This window comes from Rhinatrema bivittatum, chromosome 10 (genome assembly GCF_901001135.1).
Source record: "Rhinatrema bivittatum chromosome 10, aRhiBiv1.1, whole genome shotgun sequence".
Lineage (NCBI taxonomy): Eukaryota > Metazoa > Chordata > Amphibia > Gymnophiona > Rhinatrematidae > Rhinatrema > Rhinatrema bivittatum.
The window spans coordinates 126,801,271-126,827,684 of record NC_042624.1 but is presented as its reverse complement, the minus strand read 5'-3'; the positions used below and the strand labels follow the sequence as shown (position 1 = coordinate 126,827,684).

The 26,414-nt window shown below is 47.0% G+C and overlaps 1 protein-coding gene across 4 annotated transcripts in view; it reads left to right on the top strand.

The window, feature by feature from the left end:
• SZT2 (SZT2 subunit of KICSTOR complex) overlaps nt 1–26,414 on the top strand; it is a 446,100-nt gene that overhangs the window by 102,453 nt on the left and 317,233 nt on the right. For all 4 annotated transcript variants that reach the window (XM_029618788.1, XM_029618789.1, XM_029618790.1 and 1 more), the window contains exons 24-26: nt 11,314–11,452; nt 21,489–21,641; nt 23,626–23,830. In XM_029618788.1, coding sequence (XP_029474648.1) covers nt 11,314–11,452; nt 21,489–21,641; nt 23,626–23,830 — 497 coding nt within the window. The remainder of the gene's footprint in view (nt 1–11,313; nt 11,453–21,488; nt 21,642–23,625; nt 23,831–26,414) is intronic.

Genomic DNA, 26,414 nt, shown 5'->3' with positions numbered 1-26,414 from the left:
ACTGCAATGTTTTTTTCAAGAACTTCCTCAGTTTTTAATATAGAGAGGGCTTGTTCTTTTTGCATTTGGTACATTGTGTGTCTCCTTATCACAGGTCTAATTCTACCAGAGCCCACTGTAATCCTGGATTGTAAAGAATTTCTTAATGACCTGTTTGAGTGGGAGGGTGTACCTGTTGGCTGCTCATCTGTCAAGAATGGATGACTTTGGGTCCTACCTGAGCGTAATGGATCTCCTTTTCTTGACTCCTGGTTTTTCCGTGATATTGGGGAATTATTATCTGTGTAATGCAATGTGGGTGTAATACTTTTAATTGAAGCTAATTGAGCTTTTATCTCAGTCAGCTCCATTTTCAAGGAAGAGAGTTGTGCACAAATTGGGCAAGCTCTAAGTTTCCAGATGCTTTCCCTCAGAATAAAGGCTCTACAGCAGTTACATTGGATAGTCCTCATCTTGGTAGTTTGTGATTTGTATTTCCTTGACTGTTACCAATGTACTAATTTATCTCGCTGCCAATGGGAAGTTAGGCAGTCTTTATTAGAAAACAAGCCCCAGGGGTGGGTGGGTAGAGGGGTAGGGAGGGAGGGAGTCAAACAGTTTAGCCTGGGACAAGCTGGGTAAAGTAGGGCACTTCTGGACTGTTGCCTTTGCTTTTGGTCAATTGTTTTAAAAAACAGTCTTTATGCCCCAATTTATAGTTTGAACCGATTTTTTGTGCCAACTAACTCCAAGGGAGAGTTTAAAAGGTGTTTTAAAAGCTGGAGAGCTGTCTACTTGGAGGTTTCTTTTTTTGGTTTTTTTTTTTTTTTTTCCTTCTAGCTTTATTCAAACAGCAAATCAACTTACTATAAAGAAATGAAACACAGACTATAAAGAAAATTAAAAACAGACAGGAATAATCACAGAACCTTTCTACAGTACGTACCAGGATCAGTCCAGACTGCTGGGTTATGCCTCCTTTCCAGCAGATGGAGTCAGAGAAAAGCTGAAAAGGCACCTCCCATATACCCTGGTGTGCCACCTGTGATCCCTCAGTATTTCTCTGACTCCAGCAGATTGAGAGAGCATAACCTGCGGTCCTGATCATCTCTAAATTGGGAGGGTTCCTCTCACAGGTTTGGTTTAAATTAATGGGAAATCTTCTGACTAGATCAATTCCTTAAAAAACCCCCAAAAAACAGAGCAAAGGACCTAGGCAGTGAAGGCAGGGCATTGCCCTGTAGCCTTTTTCCCGGAGTAACCTTTGGTCCCCTGCCCGGTGAGTTATCAGGGGGAGGATTCACCGGTGGGCCAGTCACTCTCCTCCTTCTCCAGAGAAGCTGTATACCTCGGAGACAAGGTTATTACAGAGAAGCTTAATTCCTCTGATGGTCCAATAATTTTTGTGATTCAGGGAGGTTGTTCCCCTGAGTTAGTATTAGTTTAAAAAAAAAAAAAAAAAAAGACATTCAAACAATTTCTTTGCGAGAGAAAAGGTTTTTTATTTAGGTACAGACCTTTTTCACCCTCGCCTGCCTTGATCTCCCGGGCCTCCGGATGGAGTGGCTTGTCACCCCACAGCATTTTCACGCATTTAATTATGCCACGGGGAGCCATTTGCACGGCGTGTGGGGAGCCGGGGTACCGGCTCTCCTGCGAAGGCCTCTGCTCCCGGTGCATTCCCGGGGGCGAGGGGCCTTCGCAGCGGCCGATTTCGGGCAGGGGAGCAGCCCTGCTGCTCCTGAGGGAACACAAAAGTGCACCGCTTTCTCGGAGGCAGAGGCCAGGCATGCTCCCGATTGGCTCGGGGGCGGCGGCCATCTTGCCTCCTTCTGATCCCGCGGTGGCCATCTTGCCTCAGGCAGATCGCGATGTTGATTCTATAGGGGAGGGAGAGGAGCTTCCTCCTCTGTCCCCGCCGGCACTCAGCCCTCAGAGACCACGTGATTTTCAGCGGGACTCGAGTCTACCCCTGTTTCCATCGGCGGGCGGGCCCTTAAAGAAACCTCACCCATTTTCTTCCCAGTTTGTCTTGCTTCTACGTAAAGCTTATGTGGAAGCTGAAACTGACTGGGAAAATCGGTCTCCTGACCAAGCTAAGTATTTTAAGGGCACAGCAGATCAGGAAAGCTCTGGGTGGGGAGTGCCTTGCATGGTCCAGGGTGGTGGACCTTCTATCCCTGTCTCATCTGCGGATCTTATGTCTCAGGACCCCCTCACTCATGATCTGGGTGATGATGTGGGCAGTGCAGATCCGGTGAAGGGGGATGATCCGCAGATACTCTGCTTGTTCCGCAAGGAGGAGCTGGACCCATTAATTTCACATGTACTTCAGGAACTTGAAATCCCAGTTCCACAGGCGATTCCGGATACTTCGCCAGGAGACTCTGTGTTATCGGGACTCTGCGCTCCACCACAAACATTTCCTTTCCATCCAAAACTTTTCCAGCTCGTGTCCCTGGAATGGGATACTCCTGAAGCTAACCTGCGTGTCAGCAGAGCCATGGAAAAGCTTTATCCACTTCCTAATGAGTCCTTGGAGCTTCTTAAGATCCCCAAGGTGAATTCGGCAGTCATGGCCATTGCCAAGCATACCACCATTCCCGTCACAGGAGGCACAGAGCTCAAGGACCTTCAGGATAGGAAGCTGGAAGTCTTGCTTAAGCGGATTTTTGAAGTTTTGGCTTTAGGAGTGAGGGCTGCAGTTTGCAGCAGAACGAATCAGAGGGCTACCCTCCACTGGGTCCAACAAGTGCTTATGGCACAGGATCTTCCTCCGGAGGAAGCTGAACAGGTAAACCGCATGGAATCTGCGGTAGCATATACGGAAGATGCTTTGTACGATCTCCTCCGCACCTCGGCCTGCACTATGGCTTCAGCAGTTTCCGCTAGGCGGCTCCTATGGCTACGTAACTGGTCGGCAGACACCTCCTCTAAGTCACAATTGGGTTAATTTCCTTTTCGGGGCAAGCTCTTATTCGGAGACGAGTTAGAGCAGCTGGTTCGCTCTTTGGGAGAGAATAAGGTTTACAAGCTACCGGAAGACAAGCCCAGATCGTTTCATTCTCCCGGTACGTTTCGCGGCCATTTTCGTGGACAGCGCCGCTTTCGCTTGAGGAGAGGCTCTTCCTCCTATGCCCCTCGGCAGCCGCCCACAAGGTCTCAAGCATGGGCGCATTCCTTTCGAGGCAGGCGGCCTCCGCGAACTGGCACCTCTCATGCCTTCGCCAACAACAAGGCGTCCCAATGAAGGGACGCTGGCCCATCCCTCAGTTCTGGAGATCGGGGGGGCGACTCTTCCACTTTCGGTCGGACCAGTGGGTTCTCGACATTATAAATCACGTCTACGCTTTGGATTTTGCACGACCCCTTCGCGACCTATTTCTAATTTCTCCCAGCGGGTCTCAGACGAAGCAGCAAATGGTTTTGCAAACACTGGCTCGATTGCAGGCCCTGGGAGCCATTGTTCTGGTTCCCGCAGCCGAGCGGCGAACTGGTCGCTACTCCATCTACTTCATCGTTCCCAAGAAGGGAGGGCACATTCCGCCCGATATTGGATCTGAAGCAGGTCAACAGGGCGTTGCGTATCCAATTTGGCTTCTTTGGATCTAACAGAGGCTTATCTCCACAGGAGTCTCATCAGAGGTTTCTACGGTTCATGATCCTGGGGAACCATTACCAATTTTGTGCCCTACCCTTCGGGCTGGCGACGGCTCCAAGGGTCTTCACCAAGGTGATGGTGGTGGTAGCAGCAAGCCTACGGAGGGAAGACATATTGGTACATCCCTACTTGGACGATTGGCTCATTCGGGTGAAGTCGAAGATACTCTGCAAGAAAGCAGTACAGTCAGTTTTGAGTCGTCTGAGTTCCCTCAGCTGGGTTGTCAACCATACCAAGAGCCAGCTGGTTCCATCCCAGGTGTTGGAATTTTTGGGAGCACATTTCGACACTGGTTTGGGCAAGGTTTCCCTGACACAGGTGAGGATGGAGCGACTAAAGTCTCAGGTTCGTCGCCTGTTAGCTCTTCCCTTACCTGTGGTGTGGGATTATTTGCAGGTTCTTGGTTTTATGGCGTCTATTCTGGAGTTGGTCCCTTGGGCCTTTGCTCATATGCGACCTTTGCAGAGGGCACTACTTTCTCGTTGGGATCCCAAGTCGGCGGAGTTCCAGCTGCCATTACCGCTCCTCGAGCCGGCCAGGTCCAGTCTGGATTGGTGGTTGATTCCGGATCACTTGCTTTGAGGCGTGGACCTGGAACCTCCTCAATGGATAATCGTGATGACGGATGCCAGCCTGACAGGTTGGGGGGTGGTCTGTCAGTCGCAGTTCGTGCAGGGTGTTTGGACACTGCCACAGACCAAGTGATCCATTAATCGTTTGGAAACCAGAGCAGTTCGCTTGGTGCTGCGCCAATTTCTTCCACTGGTTCACCACCAGGCAGTTCGGGTCCTATCCGACAATGCAACCACTGTGGCTTACATAAACCTACAAGGGGGCACAAAAAGTTGGCTTAGTAGCCTCCAAAGCGGACAGGTTGATGGATTGGGCGGAACGCCATCTGTCTCGCATAGCGGCATCCCACATAGCCGAGGTCAACAACGTACAGGCGGACTTCCTAAGCCGGCAGAAACTAGATCCCGGAGAATGGGAGCTATCAAATGAGGCACTGTGGCTCATCATCTGACGGTGGGGGACTCCCCGTTTAGTCTTGATGGCAACTCGTTTGAACGTGAAAGCATCTCGTTTCTTCAGTCGCAGAAGGGAGCACGTCTCAGAAGGCGTGGACACTCTGGTTCTTCCTTGGCCCCCACATATTCTTCTTTACGTGTTTCCTCCATGGCCGCTGGTGGGGAAGATTTTGCGCCGGATTGAATCCCACAGGGGACAGGTCATTCTGGTGGCCCCAGAGTGGCCAAGGAAGCTGTGGTTTGTAGATCTGATCAACCTGGCGGTGGACGGTCCCTTTCGTCTCGGCCATCTACCACACCTACTTCGGCAGGGCCCAGTATTTTTCGATCAAGCCGATCGCTTTTGTCTAGCGGCTTGGCTTATGAGAGGCGGCAATTTATAAAGAAGGGTTACTCGGAGGCGGTTATTACTACCCTTCTGCACGCTGGTAAAACCTCTACTTCTGTTACCTACGTTCGGGTATGGAAGGTGTTTGACTCATGGTGCCGTGGGTTGAATGTGTCCCCGCGGCAGGCCCCCATTTGCCACATTCTTGCCTTCTCGCAGGATGGCCTAAAGAAAGGTTTGTCGTACAGCTCGCTTCGAGTACAGATAGCAGCCCTGGGCTGTTTTCGAGGTAAGGTTGATGGTGCTTCCATCGCCCTTCACCCGGACGTGGCCAGATTCTTGAAGGGTATCAAGCACCTAAAGCCGCCGGCGCGTTCGATCTGTCCGTCTTGGAGTTTGAATTTGGTTCTTCGTGGCCAGTGTAATCCTCCTTTTGAACCTTTGAAGCAAGCTACGCTAAAGGATTTAACGCTTAAGACGGTGTTTCTTGTGACTATTTGCTCAGCTAGAAGAATCTCAGAACTTCAAGCGTTGTCCTGTAGGGAGCCTTTCCTGCGCATCACTGACTCGGGAGTTTCCCTTCGAACTGTTCCTTCTTTCTTGCCTAAGGTAGTTTCGACTTTTCATGTCAACTAGACAGTTGAATTGCCGGTATTCTCAGATGAGGATAGGAGTGCTCATCAGGCGCAGGATCTCAAGAGATTGGATGTTTGAAGGGTCCTCTTGCGGTACTTGGAATTTACTAATCCTTTTCGATTGTCCAACCATCTTTTTGTCTTGTGGAGTGGTCCTAAGTAAGGGACTAAGGCTTCTAAGGCTACTATTGCCCGCTGGTTGAAAGACGCTATTGCTTCAACTTACATATGTCATGGGCGTACCGTTCCGGAGGGGCTTAAGGCACATTCTCTTCGATCACAAACGGCATCTTGGGCGGAGAGCGAATGTGTCTCATCTCAAGAGATTTGCCGGGCGGCTACTTGGAAATCTTTGCACACGTTTGCCAAGCATTTCCGTTTGGACGTGCAGGATCTGAAAATGGATTCATTTGGCAGCAGTGTGCTTTGAGCGGGGATCTCGAGATCCCACCCCCTTTAGGGGCAGCTTGGGTACATCCCAGCAGTCTGGACTGATCCTGGTACGTACAGGGAAAGGAAAATTAGTTCTTACCTGTTAATTTTTGTTCTTGTAGTACCAAGGATCAGTCCAGCTGCCCGCCCAGAGGAGGATGAGTTCCGCTCATCTGTTTGTATTGTTTTTCCTTTATAGATTTCTCAGAACATCTTGGCAGATACCACATCGTTCCTTTTCTCGACACTTCATAGTTGTTTCAGAAGTTACTGTTTGAATTGATCTAGTCATTGGTTGTTACCATATGTTACATTCATTCTGCTTTGATATTGATTATACTGAGGGAATGAAGGTGGCACACCAGGGTATATGGGAGATGCCTTTTCAGCTTTTCTCTGACTCCATCTGCTGGAGGGGAGGCATAACCCAGCAGTCTGGACTGATCCTTGGTACTACAGGAACGAAAATTAACAGGTAAGAACTAATTTTCCTTTTTCAGCTCAGTTCAATTCCCTGGCAAATTCTCTTCTTAAAATGTACATTCAGAGAGCAGAGGCTTAATTGGTGTGCTGTCATAAACTGGCTCGACTTCAGGAAACCAGGGAAAGAACCTACCTGTTAATTTATGGCCGGAGAAAGACATGAAAAAACTCAAAGTTGGCCTAAAGTTATACTTGTTTAATTTGGCTTAAACGTAATTATATGCTGTTAACTTGATTTGCCCTGTGATACATTCTCCATCCTCCATCAGGTTTTTATCTTATGTTTTTGTCCTTTTATGTTTTATTCAATTATTTTAAGCCTATGTTTTATTTTTTTTATTTTATCCTATGTTTATCATTCTTAAGTTCTGTGTATATTTTATTGTAAATCACTAAGAGCCTTGTGCACATAGTGATTCATAAATGTATAATAAACATAATAAACATTGTAAGGAGGCAGAAACAGAACACCCATCCTATACAAAAGGGCTGTGCAACAGTTGGGTTGCTGAAAATACTTCCTTGTTCCCATCAACCCTTTTCACTGAGTCCTAGCCAATCCTGATTGTCAGGAGTGTGGGCCTGGGGTCTATTTGCCAGAATCCTTTCTCTTGTCCTTTAAGCTTCTCATGCATTGCCAGGCTGGCCCTCATCCTGGAGCTGGCCCTGGTTCAATGCTTCACCCCAACCACTCATTTGTAGATATCTGCTGTGCTGCCACAGACCCTACTGACGCTTCAGTCTCCTCTTCTTCTTACCCCGTGAGCCTATCCCATGCCTGCCTGCATTTCGTCATTGTTCTGCAACCTCCAGTGGATGTAACAAGGGCTCCAAAGTATATAATGTGCCAAAAGATAGTTTTGCAAGAGGAACCAAAGCTGTGGCCAGGAAGTCAAACACCAAGTCGTCCAGCAGGATATAGGAAAGGCTCAAGATCAGATGAATGTCTGAAAAAGGGAACAGAATTACAGTGTAAATGTAGATGAACTGTTATTCCCTACGGACAAACAGGATGAATCAGCCATATATGTATATTTTATATATATATATATATATATATACCAAAAAAAGCAATCTATCTACCTAACTCGTGTTTATTGTATTACACAAAACTACCCCCAAAAAATGGAGAATGAAAAAAGCACTTTAGTATGTCTTAAAAAACACCAATCATCCAAACTTTTTGATTATGTATTAAAACAGTTTTTATTTCAAATATAAATTTAATAAAAACATTTTCATTTCCAATATCCAAGATTGTGACCTGGAGGGATAACCTCTGGAGGAGGCACTTCACGCCCGAGCATTATATCTATGCTGACCCCTGAAACGGGAACGAGAAGGAACAAAGGCTCTTGACTGCTTCGGACGGTCCTCAGGTAGCTTATGAACTTTGTTCTCACCCAAGGAATTAATAAGCTGCTCAAGGGCCTCGCCGAAGAGCAACTTACCCTTAAACGGCAGAGTGCCTAACAGTGACTTGGAGGACGGATCTGCCGACCAATTGCGCAGCCAGAGTAACCGTCTGACCGAGACCGCCGAAACCATTGCCTTGGCCTGGACGCGGAGGAGGTCGTACAGAGCATCCGCCCCATACGCTATAGCGCCTTCCAACCGTTCAGCCTGCTCCGCCTCTGCAGACGGGAGGTCCTGGGTGCCGAGCAATTGTTGGACCCACCTAAGGCTTGCCCGCTGCATGAGACTGCTGCAGATTGTCGCCCGAACCTTGAAGATAGGTTTGAGATGGAATTTGAGCTTGCGATCCTGTACATCCTTCAACGCCGTGGCCCCCACCACTGGAATAGTGATGTGCTTGGTAACAGCGGAGACTGAAGAATCCACCGTGGGAATCTTCAGCATTTCCAGGCAGTCCTCGGGGAGAGGACAAAGCTTGCCCATGGCTCTCCCTACGCGGAAGCTTCCCATTCCCGGAGGAGCAGTAACTTGTGCATAGGATGGAAGGGAAAAGCACAAGTGGGAGCCCTGAGTCCCACCAGGACTGGGTCCATGTGTGCCGGCAGCGCGGCAGTGAGAGTATCCGCCGGGGGCCCCTCAATCCCTAACTCCTGAAGAACAAAGGGAATGGGGGGTTCCAATTCTTCCTTCTGAAATAATCGTAGCACCCGGGGGTCATCCCCTTCTAGAGGGGGGGGAGTGTCCCTGCCAGATCTATATCCGGATCCTGAACCGGAGTCACTAGAGGTGTCCGGGGGGGGGGGGGCCCCCGGCCCCCGGCACCACCCGCACCCTGACAGACCCCTGAGTATCCGGATCCGTGGGAACGAGCGGAGGGGGTATGTGCGGAAACTTGGCCGGAAGAGGACCTGAGGAAGAGTCCTCCTCCTCCTGCAAGCTGGCCAGATAGGATTTGTGCATTAGAAGCACAAACTCAGAGGAAAAAAGTGGCCTAGACTTGCCGGAGGGGGGAGGGGGGGTCAGGGACCACGTCCTGAGGTCGCACGGGGCTCAAATCGGGGGGGACCCCAACAAAATCGACTCCTCTCCCACCAGCAGCCCTGAATCGGGAGCTGCCGAAACACCCAAGATGGCAGCCGTTCCCACGCTTTGCCGACCCGGGAACGGCCTGGCTATGCGCCGGGAGGAGCAGCCCTGGGCTTGAGTTTTAGTCTCTGCCGGGGAGGGACCTTCCCCACCCGGCAGTCATGCAGAACAGAGTCCCTAACGTGATAGTCGCGCCGAGGGGTCTCCACAAGCCCAGGCAGCAGTGAGAACGCGGCATACTCACTAAAGAGGAGCCGCGAACTGAAGAGAAATCAGCTGATTTATGCTGCTGGGAGGAGCGGAGGCAGAGGAACGAGCCCTGCTCGCTCTTCACCTAAACAAACCTTGGCTGCCGGCTGAAAAATAAATAAAGTGCCCTGAAAATAAAGGCAGACCCTTTTTTTTTTTTTTACTTCTGGTATCTGTCGCACAGGGGAATGGCACATCCCTGAAGGCACTGCCGGGGAAGAGCCGTCCCAGAGCAAAAGTAGCCAGGGAAGGGGGGAGTGACTGCACCAGCAGTTTCACCCCTCAGTAGACTCACCGGGAAAGGGGCCTAGGCTGCAGAACACAAGGGGCAAGCCCCCCCCCCCCCCCACCCCAGGCCCTGCAAGAGCGTGGAGACAGCGCTGTCGCCTTAAGAGGAAGAAATCAGAGCCAACTCTGTTTTGTTTTGTTTTTTAAACTAAGAACAAATTGAGAGTACTTGCTTGATCCTGCTAAAGAGAGAATAAAGGTACCACACAGGGAAAAGGCTAACTCGCCGAGAGCAGGGAACCGCAGGGTGAGCTGCCTGCACCTGCTGGAGACAGAGAAATACTGAGGGGCTGCAGGGCAGGCTCTGTCCTGATATAGGAGACCCTTTCAGTTTTGTCTGTCTCCATCTGCTGGACAGGAGGCTCAACCCACGGGCTGGACTGATCCGGGTAAGTACAGGGAAAGGCATTGGTAGGGTTTGAACCAGAGACAAATTAGGGACATGAGATCCAGAGTCCTAGTCTTAGAGCTATCCATTGAGTCAGAAGCAAATTGAGCCCGGGATCAAGAGATGCTGAAAATGGAGCCATGGCCATTCCCTCCCCCACCCCCTCTGATAAGCTGGGATCAAGGAAGTCAGAGTTTGGAGCTGAGAACCAGGAAAGCCACAGTTTAGATCCTGTTTCTCCTTTTGACCTTGGGTTCACGTCACATTATCTCCCCATTGCCTCGGGTACCATCTTAAATTGTAAACTCTTTGGGAAGGGACTTATTGTATCTGAAATCTTGTCACCATTGTACAGTGCTACATATGTCCAGTAGTGCTATAAAAATGCTAAGTATTATTATAGTGTGGGCAGGAATAATTAGAGAGACTGGATGGGTCAGTTGGTCTTTTTCTGCCATCATCTACTATGTTAATAGGGTTCAGTTTAGGTCAGCATTTAAGACTGAGCCATATAGTGATCACCAGACCCTACCATGAAGTCAGTGACACCATCTCCAGTGTAGCTCCCCATTGAGAGGGCTCTTCCATTAGTTGCTTGAGGAATGCCCCTTGTAGGGTATCCAGGACCTCTTCACTCCTAGCTGACATTGCATTAGATGGATCCAATCCACATTCATCAGACTGAGGTACCTACCAGCAGGTCCTCCCCTTTCTATGCAATCCTGATAATGTCTCTTACCATTTTCTGAATCATTCTTCCCCTCCTACCGGAGGCAGTGCACACTAATTCAGCTCCTCACTGCTCTGCCTTTATTTCAGTGAACGGTAATAGGTTCCTTCACCCTTTTCTCTATTCTGACTCTTTTGAAGAGACAATAGCCAAGGTGGTCACATCCCAATTCTGATTTCCATTACATCAAGAGTCAGCAAATGCAGCCACATTCAAGTCTACTTCTGCTATGGTGGCTCCAGCTCTGTGTCTTGCTGACAACGCATGAAGCAGGCCCACTCCTGATTCTCCAAGCTCATGCTCTCTCTCTCTCTCTCTCTTTAATATATTGGCAGCTTTGTTCTACTTTTGCTTTCTGTCTTCTGTATGTTTTCCGATTTATTTTGGACTCTTATCCCTTCAAGGTCTATGATGTTTATCTCAGCTGTTTTGTTGTCTTTTTGCTCAGTTTAATTGACCATCTAAGTATGACTTGAAACAACAGGTAAGGACCATGCATTTGTAAAGCTCCTTTGGTTGTGATGAGATGATTAGAGGCTGCAGGAAGTGGTGCTGGTTAGGGCCTCTGCTGCTCTGTATCTTTCAGGAACTGCTTCTTTACTTTCCTCAGAGTCTGTGTACCGCTGAGATGATGGAAGAGGACACCTTTGCAGGAGAGGCTGAGGCTCGGCCACCACAGTGGCGTTGCTATGCCAAGCTGATCAACTCTCAACATGTGTTGCTCACCTTCCTTCCTATGACTTTCTCAGGTAAGAAGAGGCCCTCATTAGCTCTCTGTGCATCCTTGTCTATCCCCCTTGAATCTTTAGCTCCACTACTACATTCCTACAGCTTGCTACCCCGCCAATCCATGCCGCATCCCTGGCACCTTTCTTCTATCCTCTCTGTATCCCTTCTTGCCGCCCTCCTCCCATACATCCCTGACACCTTTGCTACCCCCCTCTCTACTACATCATGGCACCCCTGATAACTTGTTTTTCCCAACCCTTACTGCATCCATACGTAGTTGCCCTGCTGCCCCTGGTTTTCCAGCCTCCAGTACTCCATGGTGCTCAGTCTGCCACTGTTCTTCCCAGTCCCCAAAGTATTACTGCACCCCTGCTACTTCCTGTTCTTTCCAGTGCATCATGGCACCTCTGCTGTCTCTAATTCTTCCCAACCTTTGATGCATTCATGATTTCCCTGCTGTCCCCGTTACATCGACAAGCAGGCATGAATTATCCATAGCACGGGGATAATGTCATCTGACAGTGTCAACAGGGACCCAGCTCTCAGAGCTCAGTAAAGGCTTTTCAGAGCCTGGACTCGGTGTCATGAGCCACTCACTTTCTTTATCCAAGCTCAGAGCAGGGAGACCAAAATGATAGAGTAACGTAGAAATGATGGCAGAAAAAGACCCAATGGTCCATCCAGTCTACCCAGCAAGCTCCTTATGGTAGTAACTGCCACTTCATGCAGGATATCCACATGTTTCTCTCAAGGGTAGTACTGCCGCTCCCTGCAGGTTACCCCAAGCCCATGTTACAATCAGAACCAAGCAGCTGTCAAACCCATAACAAAATGAGAGGGTGAGCAGCCTTCTTGATCATTCAGACAATGCTGCTTGAACGTACTTTGCTTATGGACTTGGCTGTAGTAGCAGTCCTGTGCTTTTTTCCTAATGCCTGCGTATCAGGACCCCAGACCACAAAAGTAGGAGCCCAGCATCGGCTGCTGTCTGAATCCAATTCCCCTTCATGTTGCATGAAACGCACGAAAGCTAAATGGCTAAGGAAAGTAATCCCTCTGCCTTCTGTTAAGGGTTGCAATTGCTGCTCCATGCAACTTACCCCGTGCATCCTTTTCTCGCTTTTAGGGATCCACAGGTTTTATCCCATGAATCTTTTAATTTCTTTACTGTTTTCATCCTCACCACCTCCTCTGGGAGGGCGTTCCAGGCCTCCCTCACCCTCTCCATGAAGAAACATTTCCTGACCTTGGTTCTGAGTCACTCCCCCCCCACTAGAGTTTCATTTTGTGACCCCTAGTTCTACTGTTTCATGATGAAGGGGATAGAAAGGCTAAAGAAGTTACAGCTGAGGGGATGATCATGTTAAGATCACTTGGCAACAGTGATCATAACATGATCAAATGTAAACTAATAACTGGAAGGGGGACAATAAGTAAATCTGCAGCTCTAACACTAAACTTTCAAAGGGAAACTTTGATAAAATGAGGGAAATAGAAAAAAACTGGAAGGAGCAGCTGCAAAGGTTAAAAGTGTTCAACAGGCTTGGACATTGTTTAAAAATACAATCCTAGAGGCGCAGTCCATATGTATTCCACGCATTAAGAAAGGTGGAAGGAAGGCAAAATGATTACCGTCATGATTAAAAGGTGAGGTGAAAGAGGTTATTTTAGCCAAAAAAAATCCTTCAAAAATTGGAAAAAGGATCCATCTGAAGAAAATAGGATAAAGCATAAGCATTGTCAAGTTAAGTGTAAAACATTGATAAGACAGGTGAAGAGAGAATTTGAAATGAAGTTGGCCATAGAGGTAAAAACTCATAATAAAAACTTTTTAAAATAAATTTACCTTATAAGTCTCCCTTCTCCGCTAAGCCTCCTCAAAGCGAAATCTTCAAGTTATATTGCATCATTCCATTGGATACACTCTACTGCTTGTTTTTTTTTTCCCCCTTACATTCTCCTTTGGTAATATGCCACACACCAAAAGGAAGGCCAGAGTAAGGCCTCCAATTGGTATAGCTGCTGTAGAAACAGGGCAAAGGACTGTATCAGAATGGTTGGACTCACCTGATTTATCCCCTATGGGACTGACTGCTGTAGGAGAGGTATTAGAGCGGAATCCCCCTCCTCTGGTCGAGGAAACATCACTAAGTCCCGGGGCACCGGTAACACCTCCACCACCAGGAAGTGAACGGGGGGGGTCGCCCCCGAAAATCCTGGGAACGAGCAAGAAGAAGTAATGAGATCTCCAGATATGAGTGATGTTTCGAAGCAAAAGGGTATAATTTTGGAACCATCTGAGCAAGTGGAACAAGAAATAATATAGTCGAGCATGTTGGGAAATCCTGGTGTAATCCCTAGGGACACTAGTACCCCGAAGTTAAGTAACCCTAATAACCAGAAACAATGATATTGAGATAGTAATTAAATCTGAAACTATGTTAAAAAAAACCCAGCTAATATAACCCTAGAAAATGTGTGGAATTACTTAGTAAAATTAGATGTATCAATTAATAAATTAACCAATGAGGTAATGAAAACTACCAACTCCTCTTTTCAAAATACTGTAAAATTGGAAGAACAAAAAAAAGAAGTGAATGAGATAGATAAGCGAGTCTTACAAGTGGAAAAAATACAAAATCATCAAATAATTGTGGAAGAAGAGGTTAATAAAAGAATAGAAAACCTTGAAAACTCTATAAGATCTTTAAATCTAAGGGTTAATAACTTTCCAATTATAAAAAGGTTAGAACCAATGGAATTGTTTAGGAACTATCTAATACAAGTATTGAAAATTCCAGATAAATGCTTACAGGTAATAGTCAAAGCATTTTATTTAGGAATAAGGAAAAAGGAGTTGGAACAAGATCAGTTAAGTAGAGAAGATAATGAGAGAGAAAAAGAAATTTTAGAACAAAAGCTATCAAAAACTAGTTCAATTGATTTATCTGATTTATTGCAAAAATCTCAGGAAGACTTAGTAGTTAATACACGAGGGACCCTATTGATTCAGTTTGCATTTACTACTGATAGAGAAGACCTTCTTTCGAAATCTATCTAATACGTTCTATGGTCAAAGAGTTTGGATTTTCTCACAGGACAAGTAGGATGGTAGTCCTCACATATGGCTGACATCACAGGATGGAGCCCAATCACGGAACACTTTTGTCAAAGTTTCTAGAACTTTGACTGGCACCTACTGGGCATGCCCAGCATGGCACTAAACCTGCAGCCAGCAGGGGTCCCTTTTCAGTCTTCTTTTTTCCGCGCAGCAATAGCCACGCGGGTTAAGGAGCTCCACAGAGATTCCTGACAGGAATTTTCCTCACGGAATTACTAAAAACTTTCATACTCCACAGGGGTCCCTCCTTTGAATTTTTGACTCCGCGGTACTCCGATTTTACCCGTTTTCGGTCAATTCCCGTCAAGTTTGGCCCTCGCGACCTACTGGCTGTCGACCGTACCGCGGCTAAATTTTTCAAAGGCCATGGCGTCTGGGTTCCGTCAGTGCCTGGACTGTACTCGCGCCATGTCCATAACAGACCCGCATAAAGTCTGTGTAATGTGTCTTGGGTGCGAGCATGATGTCCTGACTTGCACCAAATGTGCCTTAATGACACCAAAAGGTCGCAAGGCCAGAATGGAGAAAATGGAACTTCTCTTCCGTTCTCAAACTCCGACGCCGTCTATTGCATCGACGTCGTCTGAACTGGCACCATCCACTTCGTGCCAGTATCGGCCACCGGCCGGTGACCGTCCGGCATCGACGACTTCTCGGCCTTCAACTACCTCTACTCCCCCTCAGGACTGAGGGGATCGTAGAGAGAAGCATCGACACTGCAAGTCTCGGACCATCGAGGAAGTAAAATCTTCGACCTCGCCGTCATCTGAGCCGCCATCGAAGAAGCCCCATCCAGAAAAGGCACCAACCCTTTCTGCGACCGGGTCAACGAGGCAACCCTCACCCGGACGGGTATCGGGAGCCGCGACTCCACCTTTAACGGTGGTCCCTCCGGTTATGCCTCTGCCTCCTTCTTCCCTTCCGGAGCCGGGGCTGCTTGCTCCAGGTCTCCATGAAGAACTGGACCGGATGGTTCAAGAGGCCATCAATAAGGCGATGCACAGACTCCAAGTTCCTCTGACACCGAAACCGGTGCCAATTGTGGAACCGACCCCAATCCGATTCCGGCAGCACTGGCACCACTGCTCTCGAAGATGGAAGTGCTTATAGCCGTTTTTCCACCAATGGATCCTGGGTCATCGATGGGAGGGGAAACACTGTTCCGCATTCCTCCATTGGGAGTTCTTCCGATGCCTCAACCATCAATGCCGATGCGCCCATCAGCGCCACCGATCCATCCACCGGTGCCCTCGATGCCTTCATCGGTGCCTCCACTACTTCCCTCGATGCCTTCGGAACCTAGACAGGGACCTTCAGGAATACCATCGTCCCGTCCTTCTCAGGCTCCTAGAGGGGAAGTTCCTAATCCCTATGACACCTGGACCGACGATTCTTCTCAAGACACCGATGATTTGCCATCACCACCTTCTCCTACTGAAAGCAGGAAGCGTTCTCCTCCAGAGGACCTATCCTTCATAAATTTTGTGAAGGAAATGTCTGAATTGGTTCCCTTCCAATTGCAGACTAAACAAGATGACAGACATCAAATGATGGAGCTGTTACAATTCTTGGATGCTCCCAAGGAAATAACCTCCATCCCTATTCACCAGGTTCTTTTGGATCTCCTCAAAAAGAACTGGGAACACCCTGGTCAACAGAAAAAGCTGATACCACTTATTTAGTCCAGTCAGCTCCAGGTTTCCAGAAACCTCAGCTGGATCACCAATCTGTGGTTGTAGAATCTGCCCAAAAAAGGGCAAAAAGATCAAATCCCCACTCTTCCTTTCCCCCAGGTAAGGAACAGAAATTCCTGGATGCCATTGGCTGGCACGTCTTCCAGGGATCTATGCTTCTCTCTCGGATTACCTCCTACCAGCTATATATGACCCAGTACAACAGGGTCTTATTCAAGCAGATACAGGACTTTGCAGAGTCCCTGCCTCAACAACTCCAGGAACAACTTCTAACCCTAGTACACAAGGGTTTTGAGGCAGGGAAGCATGAAATAAGATCTTCGTATGATATCTTTGACACCGCTTCCAGGGTATCTGCAACTGCTATTTCGGCAAGAAGATGGGCCTGGCTTATGTCTTCGGACTTGCGCCCTGAAGTACAGGAGAGATTATCTGATCTGCCCTGCATAGGAGACAGTCTTCAAGCTTTGTCCCTGACGGCCTAGATGTTGAAAGGTTAATTCCTCATCCACTTAACCTTTCGGAGCCAGTTTCCCGTGTCCCTATTGCATCATCGAAGCCTTCCACGAGAAAGTCTTACCTCTACAAATGGAACTGGTTTAAATCATGGTGTTCTTCTCAATCCCTTGATCCCTTTACCTGTTCCACCTCAAAGTTTCTAGATTATCTCTGGCACTTGTCAGAGTCAGGTCTAAAAACTTCCTCCATTAGAATGCATGCCAGTGCGGTAGCGGCCTTCCATAAAGGTGTCGGGGACGTTCCTATTTTGGTACAACCCCATGTAACTCGTTTTCTGAAAGGCTTGCTTCACCTCAAGCCTCCACTGCGTCCTCCGGCCCCTTCTTGGTACCTTAGTTTGGTCTTAGGTCGGCTTATGAAACCACCATTTGAGCCTCTCCAATCCTGTGATCTTCGCTTTCTCACATGGAAAGTGATATCCCTATTGGCAATCACTTCAGCTCGTAGATTTAGTGAATTACAGGCCCTAGTTACCTATCCGCCTTACACTAAACTTCTGCAGGACTGGGCAGTACTCTGCACTCAGCATAAATTCTTACCTAAGATCGTATCGGAGTTTCACATTAATCAATCCATCATACTACCTACCTTTTTTTTCCCAGGCCTCATTCCAATCCAGAAGAACAGGCTCTGCATACCCTTGACTGCAAACAGGCTCAGCCTTCTATCTAGACCGTACAGCTGCCCACAGGAAAAGCACTCAATTGTTTGTCTCTTTTCATTCCATCAAATTGGGGCAGCCTCTGGGTAAGCAGACTCTCTCCTCCTGGTTGGCGGACTACATATCCTTTTGCTATCAGCAAGCAGGCATTCCACTTCAAGACTAGGGGTACTCCATGAAGTTAGCAAATAGCACATTTAAAACAAATTAGACATAAATCCACATAAATATATAAATATTTATTTATATTAAATAAATAAATGTATACATAAATCCATGCATTTATCCTGTATATTGTACATAAACCCTTGCATCTTAACTTCCTATTATATACCCCTAACCTGCATGTTGTACATAACTCCATGCTTTTACCCTGTATTGTACATAACCCCATGCATTTTAAAGTTTTTCTAGTGTTATTTTGAACAAGCCTTCCCAGATCCGATCTAAAGGATAGCAATTTTACATGAGACAGCAAACTACACAATAGATTTCATAGCATAATGTAAATTATTTTAATCCTTACTGTTCGGCTCTCTTATTCTAATTTCTCTTCCCAGTTTAAGACCCTGTTGTAATGTAACTTTTGTTTCTCCTTGCACTTGTTTTTTCGTTTCTTGTTCTCACCCCTTGTTTTATGTAAACCGGCATGATGTGGTTTCTAATCATGAATGCCGGTATAGAAAAACGCTAAATAAATAAATAAATAAATAAACTCTGCTCTCTTATGTTCCAGTTTCCTTCCCTTACCTTGTTACTCTCCCCTTGCTACTTATATAATTTATTTTATTTAGCGTTTTTTATATACCGAGGTATAGCAGAGTTGCCTTCACTCCGGTTTACATTATAACAACCAGTTACATTGAAAAATTGACAGATTACATTAAACAGACTGATAAACTGACATATAAAATTAGTCTAAACAAAAAAACAAGATATACTAAAAGTTAGGTATATTGAAAAAACAGGGTTCATAGATAATAGGAGATATCTGTAGTTAGTAAGCAGGATAAATTGTCCAATCAGTAGACTGATAGTTGTGAGATCAAAAGTCCGAGCTGTCAGTAAGAGATTGGCTTAGTAGCCAAGATTTTAGTTCTTTTTTAAAAGATTTAGGGTTTTCTTGACCAGCGAGGTACTGAGGTAGTGAGTTCCATAATTTTGGGCCGATGATGGAAATGGCTCTATTTCTGGTGGAAGAGAGTTTGGCGAGAGGGAGAGATGGAATCACAAGTTGTATTTTACTAGTTGTTCTTGTAGTGCGTAGGGAGTGGTGGATATGTATGACGTCATCAAGAGCAGTGTAATCTGCTTTGTAAATTGCTTTCTGCAGTATTGAGAGGACTTTGAATTCGATTCTTTTCTCAATTGTGAGCCATTGTAGTTGGTTGAGAACAGGAGTGATGTGTTCAGATTTTCTTTTCCCCGTTAAGATTCTGGCAGCGGTATTCTGAAAAAGCTGTAGTGGTCTTAGGGATGACTTGGGTAGTCCAATTAGAAGAGAATTGCAGTAGTCCAAACAGGAGAATATTAGGGCTTGAAGGACTGTTTTGAAGTCATGGGGGTGAAGCAGTGGTTTTAGGTGTTTGATTACCTGTAGTTTGTGGAATCCTTCTTTTGTTCTAGTAGAGATGTGTTTTTTATAATTTAGATCATTGTCCACCCAGAAGCCTAAATCTTTAACATTGTCTTTAAGTTGGATGATGGAATTGTCATATATATATAGGAGGTAATTGTCTATATATATATATAAGTTCCTTTTATATGCTCTCCGGCTCATTGGTTTCCCTGTTGGGCCCCCCCCCCCTTTTTTCCCCCGCCCTGTTCTTTGTATTCCAGTGAGTTCTATGTATTCCAGTGAGTTCTATGTATTCCAGTGAGTTCTTTGTATTCCAGTGAGTTCTATGTATTCCAGTGAGTTCTTTGTATTCTAGTGAGTTCTATGTAGTCTAGTGAGTTATTTGTATTCCAGTGAGTTCTATGTATTCTAGTGAGTTCTTTGTATTCCAATGAGTTCTTTGTATTCTAGTGAGTTCTTTGTATTCCAGTGAGTTCTATGTATGCCAGTGAGTTATATGTAGTCTAGTGAGTTCTTTGTATTCCAGTGAGTTCTTTGTATGCCAGTGAGTTCGATGTATGCCAGTGAGTTCGATGTATGCCAGTGAGTTCGATGTATGCCAGTGAGTTCGATGTATTTCAGTGAGTTCTTTGTAAACCGATATGATATACCTACAAATACCAGTATGAAAAAGCCTTTAAATAAATAAATTGGAGAAAATTCTTTTTCACTCATCGCACTATTAAGCTTTGGAATTTGTTGCCAGAGGATGTAGTTAGTGTAGCTGGATTTAAAACAGGATTTTAAATATATGTAAATATTTTTTTACTGCTTTATTTATATTATTTATAATATTGTACAATATGTAAATATTGTTCTTCTGCTTTATTTGTCTATATATATATATGCTCTTCAACCTTCATTTTATCGTTAATTATGTGTTATAGTTCCTGTATCAAGTTTTCCATGTAAAGCCTGTTGCTGCATTATTTTCTCTGTAAACCAATAAGATGTTCCCAACGATTGTCGGTATATAAAAGCTTAAATAAATAAATAAAAAGGATTGGATAAGTTCTTGGAGGAGAAGTCCATTAACGGTTATTAATCAAGTTTACTTAGGGAATGGCCTCTGCTATTAATTGCTTCAGTAGCATGGGATCTTCTTAGTGCTTGGGTACTTGCCAGGTACGTGTGACTTGCTTTGGCCACTGTTGGAAACAGGATGCTGGGCTTGATGGACCCTTGGTCTGATCCAGCATGGCAATTTCTTATGTTCTTACAAGCCCACCCCATCATTTGAAACTGCAGGTTTTGTCTTTATTAAATCCTAATTAATAAAGCAAGCTCTTTTATATGCTTTTTTAATCATGGATTGGGTGGATAGCATCTTTGTGAAAATCTGAACATGATTTCTCTTGCCTGAATTTTAAAATCCTCAATAGAAGAACAGATTCTTTGTAGGCAAAAAAATTGACTGATAGGAATACGTTTTCATTTTACATGGATGAGGTTTATCAAATTGGAGATGAGAATTCTTTTCTGTAAATGGAGGTCTCAGACTATTTAGAGAACGCGTAATCTGTTGGCCAAGAATCCAAAGTGTATATGAATTAGATTAGGTACACAAGAATTACATTTAAAAAAAAGTTAAAACACAGAAACCTTATCTTAGAACCCTTCTAGATCAAAAAGTCATCATCAATATATCTGAGCCAATATATCATTTATTTATTTATTTATTTAAGGTCTCTTTTATACCGACATCCGTTGACACATCGCATCGGTTTACAAAAAACAAAAACATTTGGGCGGAGCCCTTACATATAACAGCGCCATATCCAAAATTCAGTCGTAGGTAAATTGATTCTCAAACTCAGTAACACATAGCAGGTTATGTTAACAATTAGGTTTTTTTTTGTAATTATGATGATTTATTATGTTTATAAAATGTTTCAACATTGTATGGAAAAGCTTATAAACAATTATTAGCCAGGAAGGCTTGGTAAACCCTGGATACCTGTGACCTGAACTGGCTGTTGTTGGAGAGTGGATGCTGGGCTTGATATCTTATCTTCTTATCTTCTTAACCTTCACTGTAGCCTTGGTACTCCTGCTACCCTCTCTCCTTCCCAACCCTTGCTGCTGCTACAAACCTGAGCCAGATTTATTCGGAGCTATTGTATGCAGAGCATTATGCGTCCGTCCTCTCTTCACCCCACCCTGGCATCTCTCTCTATCCCCTCCCGACTCCACGGTTTTACCTGTCCTGTTTTTCCTCTACCTCCCCAGCACTGGCATCTCCCTCGTTCGCTCTACCCTCTCTTTTCCCATCTCTACTTGCCTAGTGTTGGCATCTCATGCCTTTTCTCCACTCACTTGGTGTTTGCACGCTCGGCCCAGGAGTTTGCACCCAGCCTCCTGTCATCTCCCCAAGCAACCAATCTTCCCTGTCCTGCTCCTTCTCTCTCTTTACTGAATAAAGCAAAGCTTCTTTATTGCTTAGATGTGCAGAAACTGATGGCGTCTTCTATGGAGAAGAACTTAAAGGATAATGCTTCAGAAGAAGAAGGAGTGCAGGTCCCCAGGAGCCCAGGAAAGACCACATCTGCAGATAGAAAGGAAGAAATGCCCACTCTAAGGGTTACCCCAGTCAACGGTAATTTCCTCTCAAATCCTTGCTGATTACTTCTCTGCCCAACAGAGGGAGGCTTCTGACTCATTATTCATAGGTGTAACTTTTCACGTGCTCAGAGTGAGAATTGTATAGGCCACTGTGGTATTTCCTACTATTACTATTTTTCATTTATAAAGTGCTACTAGACATACTATGGGATAGGAATTAGGAAGGCGTCTCCTCATAGCACTGGGATTAGGAGGGGTGGGGTGGCTTCCCTGAGCTGTTTACCCATGGGACTAGGAGAGGTTTTGGGTGGGTCTTGTGGGACAGGGTTGGGGTTTGGGGATGTCTCTCCTGAGCTGGGGGACAGGGTTGGGGTTTGGGGGTGTCTCTCCTGAGCTGGGGGACAGGGTTGGGGTTTGGGGGTGTCTCTCCTGAGCTGGGGGACAGGGTTGGGGTTTGGGGGTGTCTCTCCTGAGTTGGGGGGACAGGGTTGGGGTTTGGGGGTGTCTCTCCTGAGTTGGGGGGACAGGGTTGGGGTTTGGGGGTGTCTCTCCTGAGCTGGGGGACAGGGTTGGGGTTTGGGTGCATCTCCTGAGCTGGGGGACAGGGTTGGGGTTTGGGTGTCTCTCCTGAGCTGGGGGACAGGGTTGGGGTTTGGGGGTGTCTCTCCTGAGTTGGGGGGACAGGGTTGGGGTCTGGGGGTGTCTCTCCTGAGCTGGGGGACAGGGTTGGGGTTTGGGTGCATCTCCTGAGCTGGGGAACAGGGTTGGGGTTTGGGGGTCTCTCCTGAGCTGGGGGACAGGGTTGGGGTTTGGGTGCATCTCCTGAGCTGGGGGGACAGGGTTGGGGTTTGGGTGTCTCTCCTGAGCTGGGGGGACAGGGTTGGGGTTTGGGTGTCTCTCCTGAGCTGGGGGGACAGGGTTGGGGTTTGGGTGTCTCTCCTGAGCTGGGGGACAGGGTTGGGGTTTGGGTGCATCTCCTGAGCTGGGGGACAGGGTTGGGGTTTGGGGGTCTCTCCTGAGCTGGGGGGACAGGGTTGGGGTTTGGGTGCATCTCCTGAGCTGGGGGGACAGGGTTGGGGTTTGGGTGCATCTCCTGAGCTGGGGGACAGGGTTGGGGTTTGGGTGTCTCTCCTGAGCTGGGGGACAGGGTTGGGGTTTGGGGGTGTCTCTCCTGAGCTGGGGGACAGGGTTGGGGTTTGGGGGTGTCTCTCCTGAGCTGGGGGACAGGGTTGGGGTTTGGGGGTGTCTCTCCTGAGTTGGGGGGACAGGGTTGGGGTTTGGGGGTGTCTCTCCTGAGCTGGGGGACAGGGTTGGGGTTTGGGTGCATCTCCTGAGCTGGGGGACAGGGTTGGGGTTTGGGTGTCTCTCCTGAGCTGGGGGGACAGGGTTGGGGTTTGGGTGTCTCTCCTGAGCTGGGGGACAGGGTTGGGGTTTGGGTGCATCTCCTGAGCTGGGGGGACAGGGTTGGGGTTTGGGTGCATCTCCTGAGCTGGGGGACAGGGTTGGGGTTTGGGTGTCTCTCCTGAGCTGGGGGACAGGGTTGGGGTTTGGGTGCATCTCCTGAGCTGGGGGACAGGGTTGGGGTTTGGGCGTCTCTCCTGAGCTGGGGGACAGGGTTGGGGTTTGGGGGTGTCTCTCCTGAGCTGGGGGACAGGGTTGGGGTTTGGGTGCATCTCCTGAGCTGGGGGACAGGGTTGGGGGTTGGGTGCATCTCCTGAGCTGGGGGACAGGGTTGGGGTTTGGGTGCATCTCCTGAGCTGGGGGACAGGGTTGGGGTTTGGGTGCATCTCCTGAGCTGGGGGACAGGGTTGGGGTTTGGGTGCATCTCCTGAGCTGGGGGACAGGGTTGGGGTTTGGGTGCATCTCCTGAGCTGGGGGGACAGGGTTGGGGTTTGGGTGTCTCTCCTGAGCTGGGGGACAGGGTTGGGGTTTGGGCGTCTCGTATGTTTCCTAACTGCTTTGTATTGACCTATTTGACATTCATCCTGTTTTTTATTGAATATTCTCCTTGGTGCCAGGTTTCAGAGAAGAACACGTGGAATTTGGGGGAACTGAAAAACAAGAAGCTCACATCTCCTTTATCCGCCAAACGTCCCAGCAGGATCCTAGTGATCAGTGCCGATTGCAGTGCCCTGTGTATGTGTACAGCTGTTCTCTGGAGACATTGCGGGAGCAACTGGTCAGCCCTCGCTCTGAGAGACCGTTCCACGATGTCTTTTTCAGGCAAGTGTAGCTGCAGATAGGATGCTGTGCTGCTGGCAGGAGCCATAGCTCCTTGCATTGTGACTCTGTCCCTCTGATTTCTCTGGCCAGCACCGGCCTTTGGGTAGGGCATGCTGGGCGGTCACCCAGGGCGCCACCGGCATTACCTATTGTACTGATGAGCTGGCTGGGTGCCAATATCTGCCTTAGATCTGGCTCTGCCTCTGGTGCTGGGATGCTATGTTGGAGCCCTTTGTCCTCTGGCCTTGATGTGGGAGGCTTCACTCTGTCCCTGGAGTCTTTCATCTGGTGCAGGTGCTCTGGGTCCCATCCCCAGGGCTCTGTTCTGGGTTCCTGGCTCTGGCCATTGCTTTTCATTGTAATACCATTTTGACTGTTGATACATGAAAGCTGCTTTTGCGATACTAAAATTTTGTTGTCAAATCTATTTGAAGCATGCGTGGAACAGCACGAACTGCTAAATTTAGGTAAGTCCCTAAAAACATTAGATTTGAACTTGGTTATATCAATACTAAGATTTCAGTTTGTGCTTCAACAAATGTTCCACTCCCACCAGTCTGCATCTTTAGAGCTTTAGATATCAAGGGACCTAACAGACTGGCAAAATCTAACCAGGATTCCTTACTCTCCAGTCTAAGGTTGATCATTCCAGGAAGCAGAGAAGGGTGGAGAAATCCTCTCCAAGGCAGACATGCTTTGAATGTCCTTCGTTTTGAGTGAGCAGGGCTTGCCAGCAGCTAAGAATAATACTGAACAGTCTTGTGGTGGGTAGACAGCAGCAGTTAAGCTGTGGTATAGATATAAGTGACTGCAGCACAAGCACTGTGTCCCCAAACCATTTGACCAAGGCTATCGGTCTGCTATCATTGTGACTAACACTACCTAGGGAGATTTTGCTTCACGTATTCCTTCTTTGGATTATGATAGGCAGGGTTCTGTTGTGGATAGAGAGACATTGAGGTCTGGTGATTCTGGTGGCTCCAGAGTGGCCCGGATGTCCATGGTTTGTGGACCATAAAAGTCTCAAGGTGGAAGGTCCATTGCTGCTCAGTCATATCTCCAGCCGTCTTTGACAGGACCCCATTTCCTTGCACCGGATGGACGGTTGAGTCTCACGGCCTGGCACTTAAAAGATGATGGCTGAGGGTGAGAGGCTACTCGGAGGAAGTCATTATTGTTGCGAGCCAGGAAAGCGACAGCTTTCTTGGTTTATGTACGTGTCTGGAAGGTGTTTGAATCCTGGAGTCAGCAGTCGGGATTTTCTCCCTTTCAGATGTCCATCCTTATGATTTTCTTCTTTTTGTAGAAGGGGACTCTCTAAAGGTACAGGTGGCAGTGTCCTTTTACAGGGGGGAGGTGCATAATTATTCCATAGCTTTCCATCTGGAAAAGGGGTGCAGCGTTTGGTTTGGCTATGGAGTCTCAATTTGGTTTTGAAGGCTTTTTGCAAGCTTCTGTTTGAGCCTTTAAAGAGGGCATCTTTGAAGAATATTACTCTGAAGGCAGTGTTTTTGGCGGCTATCTGTTCAGTGAGATGTATTTAGGAGTTGCAGGCATTTGTCATGCAGGGATCCTTTCCTTTAATTTTCAGAAGATAGTTTCTATCCGTCAGTACAGTCCTTTTTGTCAAAGGTGATTTCTGCTTTTCATGTCTCTCAATCGATTGAGTTGTTTGCATTTAAGAAGCCTAGGTCTAGTTCTATAGTGCTATTTCAGGACCTTGATGTTTTAGATATTTTGTAGAACTCTCAAGATATTTTGAAGGTCATGAATGATTTTTTTGTGTTGTCCTGTGGTCACGATAAAGGACAGAAGGTGTCTAAAGTAATTATTGCTAGATGGATTAAAGAGATACAGCTGCATCAGTGTACATTAGTGTGGGATCAGATGTGCTCATAGGTCTGAGGTCTCATTCTACTAGAGCTCAAGCGGGCTGAGTATCAGTTGGTTTCCCTGCAGGAGATTTGTAAGGTGGAAATTTGGTCATCTTTACATATCTTTTCCAACATTACAGATTGGATGTATGGATTTCAGACACGACAGTGTTTGGTTCAAGTGTTTTGTGAGCAGGTCTTATAGCTTCCTGCTCAGTTTAGGGAGGCTCGAGTATATTCCATCTGTCTGGATTGGTCTGGGGATGATAAGGAAAGAAAAATTGGTACTTGCCTGCTAATTTTCTTTCTCCTGGACAAGCAGGATGGTAGTCCTCACATGTGGGTGTATTCATCCGATGGAGCCCGGCACGGAAAACTTTTGTCAAAGTTTCTAGAAGCTTTGACCTGAACACTGAGCATGCCACTATCCACTCGTCCTCACGAGGACCCCTTCAGTCTCTCTTTTTCTGTGGTGCAGTTGCCTCACGGTTCATGGAGATCTGCTCTTTCTTGTTTTTTTTCTTGCGAGAAAAGTCTTTTTTTTCGAATTCCATCGTCCAGTTCCCCTTCACAATCAGTGCCTCCTCGGCGCGGTAGGTTAGATCTTCTGTTTTTCTTCTTTGCGGTCGATTCCCAGCATCTCACTCCTCAGTGACAACCAGCCATTGACCGTATATCGCAGGGGTCAGGAACCTATGGCTCGGGAGCCA